Source organism: Mustela putorius, unplaced genomic scaffold, assembly GCF_011764305.1.
Source record: "Mustela putorius furo isolate JIRA1106 unplaced genomic scaffold, ASM1176430v1.1 tig00000813_pilon_pilon_pilon, whole genome shotgun sequence".
Classification (NCBI taxonomy): Eukaryota; Metazoa; Chordata; class Mammalia; order Carnivora; family Mustelidae; genus Mustela; species Mustela putorius.
In genome coordinates, this window is record NW_025421485.1 from 1,870,733 (window position 1) to 1,876,308 (window position 5,576).

Genomic DNA, 5,576 nt, shown 5'->3' on the forward strand with positions numbered 1-5,576 from the left:
AGGAGTCTTGTCAACCCGGTCCTTAACAGACCAGTACAGGAATAAATGCCGCTTTGGCTGCCAAACTTTTATTTTTTACCACCAGTCTAGTCCCAGCAAGTATAAAGCTGCTAAGACAGCGCTGTTACAGTGACCCTCTCGGTAAAAGAAAAATCAGATTATGTGCCATCAGAGGAAATAAATGTTAGTATTAGGTGTGACCGACCGACTCATTTCTTTTGCTCGAGTCGCACCCTCTGAGTGACAGGTGGAGGACAAAATGTCAAGGAGTCCTGCTGAGCAAGTACTTAGGATAGTGTTTAATACAGCAGAGAGCCAAGGTACAGTAGGCGGGGGCACAGTAAAGAATGTGGAGAGGGTAGATACAATAAAGAATTTCGGTTTATGATCTGCCATCTGCTATTTGAAAGAAGAGTAAGTTAGGGAAATAAGTGGCTTTCAGTTCTCCATACATGCAAAGGTAAGTTAGTTATTACAAAAGTTTTGCTGTTGTATGTGCTGAAAGAAAAGCATATGCATTTAAACATTTTTTAAAAAATAAATCACTCAATAGGCTTAAGAAAAATACTCTAGTTCATATATCATTGATCTGACCTTTTGATTCAAGATCAGGGAATGAATCCAAGATGGAAACTAAAACCAAAACCAAAACCAAAAACAAACAAAAATGAATCATTTCACCATGAAAAAGGCATTTCCAGTCTCAGCTAACCTCGACTAGTTTTTATTGCATTATTTTTGAAATGCCAAGAAACTGGCTTTGGCCATATTTGCCATCCAACTGAATCACAGCTGTCAATATGCAATTGCTTGCAACAATTAGCTCAACACCATTATTTGACAAATCCCCTAGAAAGGGACATAGATGCTCTCGGTGTCTAACACGGAATCAAGTAACAGTCAGGCGGGGCTGCAGCACAGGGAGAGAAGTGGGGACGTCCTTGCCCGAGGAAGGGGCTTCAAACAGCCTTCTTTTTTTTTTTTTTTTTTTTTTTGGAAAAGACATACTTGCCCTGATCCTTCGAGTCCTTTCTGTTTTTCAGGAATGGATTGTGGGACTGGCTAAAGAGGGTGGGCGGGAAGCTACCACATCTGGATTCCTTTCTTAAGGACGTCAAGGGGAGAGGAAGAAAAATAGAAATACAGATGTGAAATAGTAATGGTATACAACATGGAGAAAAGAAACCTCATGGAACCTGCTAGCAATTTCCACCAACGCAGTAAAACCCCTTAACTGACAGAAATTCAGTACAATATACACATTAACAACTTCACCATTACTAGGGCTGCCGTTTCAAGCCAAAAAATTAACTACAATATTCAAAAACAGAATTCTCATAAGATTTGAGAAAAATAGAGTGAAAAGGCAATGTTAGCTAAGCTCTTAGCTAAGTCCACTCTTAATGGCCCCCAGTATTTAAACTATCATGGATTAAAGCCATGAAAATAAAAATTTCAATTTGAAATTTTATTAGCATGTTGCTAAAATGGTCAATAAAAACATCAACACGATAGGCTTTGTTGACATAGTTGGAAACCTGCTCTCCCACTTTTAAAACTTTATTTCCACTTCCCCGCCTTCTAAGATTTCTATGTTAGGAAAAGCCAAACTAAATATACTGGCTATGGTGCTGTAATAATGCTGGTTTCTGGAATGTTGCCATGTCTTCCCCCTCCTCTCCTCCAACCCTTTAAAAAATATGACTGTTTTTGAAATGCAGCCCAAGGAGGGAGCAATCTTCGGTTAAGAGCAAGCGACCTTCTGCACAAATTCAAGTTCCCAGACACCAGGTGAACCTTCTCCCTCCCGGGGGCGGGGCCCGCGCTCCTCACCAAATTAGCTGCGCCATTTTCCTCTCGGGACCAGAAAGGCTTCCCTGCTGCCAGCTAGCGCGACTCATAGGCAAATGGGGGTGGGGGGTGGCTTTCGCTTCCCTCGGTGGAAAGGACTGGAAGCAAACCCTATAGCTTTGCCTGCAATACAATGGCAGGAGACTTGGGGCTGGGAGAGCTGGAAGAGTGCCGGGCAGCCGCGGGATAACCCGGAGTCCCGAAGTGCTCGCTGGTGGCATTACTCACAAGTGCCTAAAGGGACAGGCTGGATTTCTTGGAAATCCTGCAGTCTGGGGACACATTCATACAGGCACTGAACTGTGCCCTGAAAGGATCATTTCTCACCTCCGACTGGTCTGTGTGTGCGCGTTTGGGGGTGGTGATGGTTCCCTTTACAGGAGGTCGGGTGACAGTCACGGACTAGTGACCCGCGGGGAAAGCCACGTCCCCTGCTCCCCTCAGCCCTTTCTCCTTGCCCCCGTTACAACTCAAGGGGAGAGCGCGCGCTGCGTTTCCCCCCACACCGTCGCCACCACCGGGGGGCTCAGCCGGGGGCCGCGCAGCTGCCCTTTGGTCCCGGGGCCAGTTCCTGAGACTTCCTGCCACTTGCCGGAGGGGTGCGGGGGTGCAGGCTGGGCCCTGGCCGCCGCAGGAGGGCGCTCGAGGGGGCGGGGGTCGCGGATCGCCGGCCGGGAGGCCCGGGAGCGGGGGAGGGAGCGGGGCGCGGGGAGACAGGAGGAGCAGGCGGCGCCCCACAAGGCTACTCCTTGTCGTCCACCAGGTCGGCCAGCTCCTGGAGCACTCGCAGGCGACCACTGGCGTCGATGCGGCGCTTCTCGCGGATGAGGTCTTCCAGGCTGTGAAACCTGGCCGTGTGCACCTTGTTCTCGCCCAGGTGCACCTTGAGATAGTACTGCTGCTGCGGGGGCTGCGTGCCAGCCGGCACCTCCCCTCCCGCCTTGAACTCCCGCTTGCCAAAGCGGCACCAGGCGGCGAAGCTCTCCGAGTTCGTCCAGCAGATCTCCTCGCTCTTGAGGCCCAGGTGGCCGCAGGCGTTCTGCACCACCAGCTCGGCCACTAGCGGGCGGTAGCGGTACCAGCTATTCACCACCCGGCCCACGTTGGCCGCGCCCGCCTCGTACAGGCTGTCCTGGCGGATCTCGCCCTGGTGCAGGTGGATGATCTGCCCGCCACCCACGTAGACCGCCCAGTGCGGGGCGGGGGCGGGGGCGGGCGGCTCGGGCGCCGGCTGCAGCCACAGCAGCTCCAGCAGGTCGCCGGGCTCGCAGAGCGCGGGCAGCGCTGTGACGGCGTAGACGCTCAGGTCGGCGCCCTGAGGGCCGCCGCTCACTTTGGAGAAGATGCATTCCTGGCCCCGGAAGGCGGAGAACTGAGTTTCGTTGAGGACCAGCTGGTGCAGCAGGTGGTGGTGGTGGCGGCTGGGGCTCTCTGGGCACGGAGTGCAGCCCGGGGGGGCCTTCACGCCAAACTTGTCGGTCTGGCCGCGTTCGTCCAGGTCCTCCTCCTCATCCGAGAAGAAGTAGGCGACCCCGACCCGCAGCTCGTCCTTCTCGATCCCCGACGGGTCCCCTGTGGGCAACTCGCTGTAGTTGAGGTGGGTGATGCGGTCCAGTTGGTTGCCCATCAATGACGCGGCGAGGCGAGGGCCAGGAGCGGGGATCTGCGGAAGCACAGACGAGAAGCAGAGACAACGATCAGAGTCGGGCTGCCCCTCCCCAGGACGTGCAATGGCCCCCGGGACCTGCCCGCCCGCCTACGCGCCGGCACTGGAGTCACCCGTTCCTCCCCAGCGGCAGGACAGGTGCAGAAGCCGCCGGTCCTCGGGGCGAGAGCGGACGCCGGGACCACAGCCTCGGATCCCGTCCCGGAACCCGGTCCAACTCCCACAAGAGGAAAGGCCAGCGGCGGGAAGGCACGCGGGGCCCCAGTGGGGCGGACAGCGCGGGTGGTGGCAGCGCGGGAGACGGACACCCCGGAATGGACCGAGGAGTAGGTTGAAAGGAAGACGGGCGCTTAAGGCCTCAGAGCTTGGAGCAAGCTGCGCTCACGTTTCTGTCCCCACCCTCGCCAGCCCCTCTCTCAGTTTTGCTCTAGGTCGCACTCTTCCCCTGACAGCGCCTCACACAATGACAATGGGACACATTCGCAGACACTCACTGGACACCGGGAAAATTTTGCTCACTTAGGAGTCCAGACACTGACAGGCTGGCTGGTGTATCGGTGTGATCATGTCACATACAGAATGATAAACCTCCGCGACGACACACTCAGACCCCCACATTCGCACAGTTCTAACCCCACGCTCGCACGCTCGCCAGTGCACGTACACCCACGCACCCGGGCACACCTGCCCACACAAGCAGGTGCACTCTGCCCCTCACTTCTCTTGCCTTCTCCCCAGCAGAGCCATTCGGGCTGCGCCAGGGCGAGGCCGTTCTGTCTAAAATAACCTAACAAAGAGGAAAGGGAAAGATGGGGGAAGCTAGTGCGGTGCCCGTGTGCGGGTGCGGGTTGTGTAGGGAGGTCCACTTTCAGCCAAAAGACCCCTTTCCCTCCTACCCGGCACAGGGTCCAAACAGTCGGACGAAGAAAACCCGTTTCGAAGGCAAAGAAAGCCGCCTCTCCGTACCCGTGATTTCCCTGCTCCCGAAACCCCAAACTCCTTTAAAGTCTCCTGGTCCCCATGGGTGCTGCGGAGGCGGCGAAGGCGAGGGAGTCCTGGGCGGCTCGTGGGGTTGCGGCTCCGCTCTGGCCCGCGCGGAACGGTGCGGTGCTGCTCCCGGCGCGATGCCCGTGCGCCCGCCGGTCCGCGCTGGCTGGGGCGCCCGGCCGGTCCACCCGGGCAGTCCCGACTCCGTTCTGCTTTCCTACAGCGGAGCCCGAGACTCTAAGTAGCCTGAGCAGCTGGTTCCAGGGCCCGCCCCGGGACGCGCTCATTGGCTGGGACGGGCGCCCCAGGCCCCGTCAATCTCCGCGAGAGGGGGAGGGGAGCAGGGGCGGGTCTCCCGTGCGCGCTCCGCCCCGGCCCTCCCGGCCCCCGCGCACCAGAACGCGCACAGCCCCGGGGAGTGGAGGTGTGAGCCCCCGCGGAGAGCGGGCGCGGGCCGCGGCGCTTGTGGGTGGCGCCGCTGCGGGCTTCCACCCTCGCCCCTCACCCGCGCAGCTTTTCGGAGCCGATCCAGTCTGACGGCGGTGCGCCCGAGTTCCGTGTTCAGGAGTGCAGACTCCAGCGGCGAAGCTGAGTCTGCGGGTGGAGAAGACCCCCAGAGTACCCCGCCACTGAGGGCGGCCCGGGGCGGGGAGCGACACTGCCGGAGGCGGGCACCTGGGCCCTGCTGGGAGCCGCAGGAACCGACGGCCCTGGGCAGATCCTCTGCCCACAGACCATTCCCTGCCGGCACCCATGCCTGTCACATTGTTCCTACGACGTTCTGTTCATCTCCGATCCCTGTGAAACTGCTGACCCAGCACCGGCGCCCGGTTTAAAAGGAGCACCTTTGACAAATGCTACTGAAAAATCGGAGCCTTGGCCAGCCCTTTCTGTAATTGGGCCTATGATTTGGGGCTGCGATTTTTTTATGAAGGAGAGCATCACAAATGCCTACAGCCAAGCCCCGAGAGCTGCCTTTGCCTAGGGATTTTTGTTTGGTTTTGTGGCATAAGGGTGCCCAGCAGTAATTAACGATTGCATTTCTGGATGGAAAGTTAATGAATGAATGAGT

At 57.1% G+C, this 5,576-nt stretch overlaps 1 protein-coding gene across 2 annotated transcripts; it reads right to left on the reverse strand.

Annotated features, from left to right (window-relative positions):
• Positions 1 to 276: 276 nt before the first annotated feature.
• LRATD1 (LRAT domain containing 1) lies at positions 277 to 4,729 on the reverse strand. Of its 2 annotated transcripts, none has more exons than XM_004745818.3 (2): positions 4,484 to 4,729; positions 277 to 3,514 (listed from the first exon to the last, which is right to left on the reverse strand). In XM_004745818.3, exon 2 carries the CDS (start codon positions 3,476 to 3,478, stop codon positions 2,594 to 2,596), a length of 885 nt encoding a protein of 294 aa, XP_004745875.1. In that variant the 5' UTR covers positions 3,479 to 3,514; positions 4,484 to 4,729; the 3' UTR covers positions 277 to 2,593. The 2 variants fall into 2 exon arrangements, with proteins under 2 accessions (XP_004745875.1, XP_004745876.1); XM_004745819.3 differs by having other exon boundaries at positions 4,414 to 4,537.
• Positions 4,730 to 5,576: the final 847 nt, after the last annotated feature.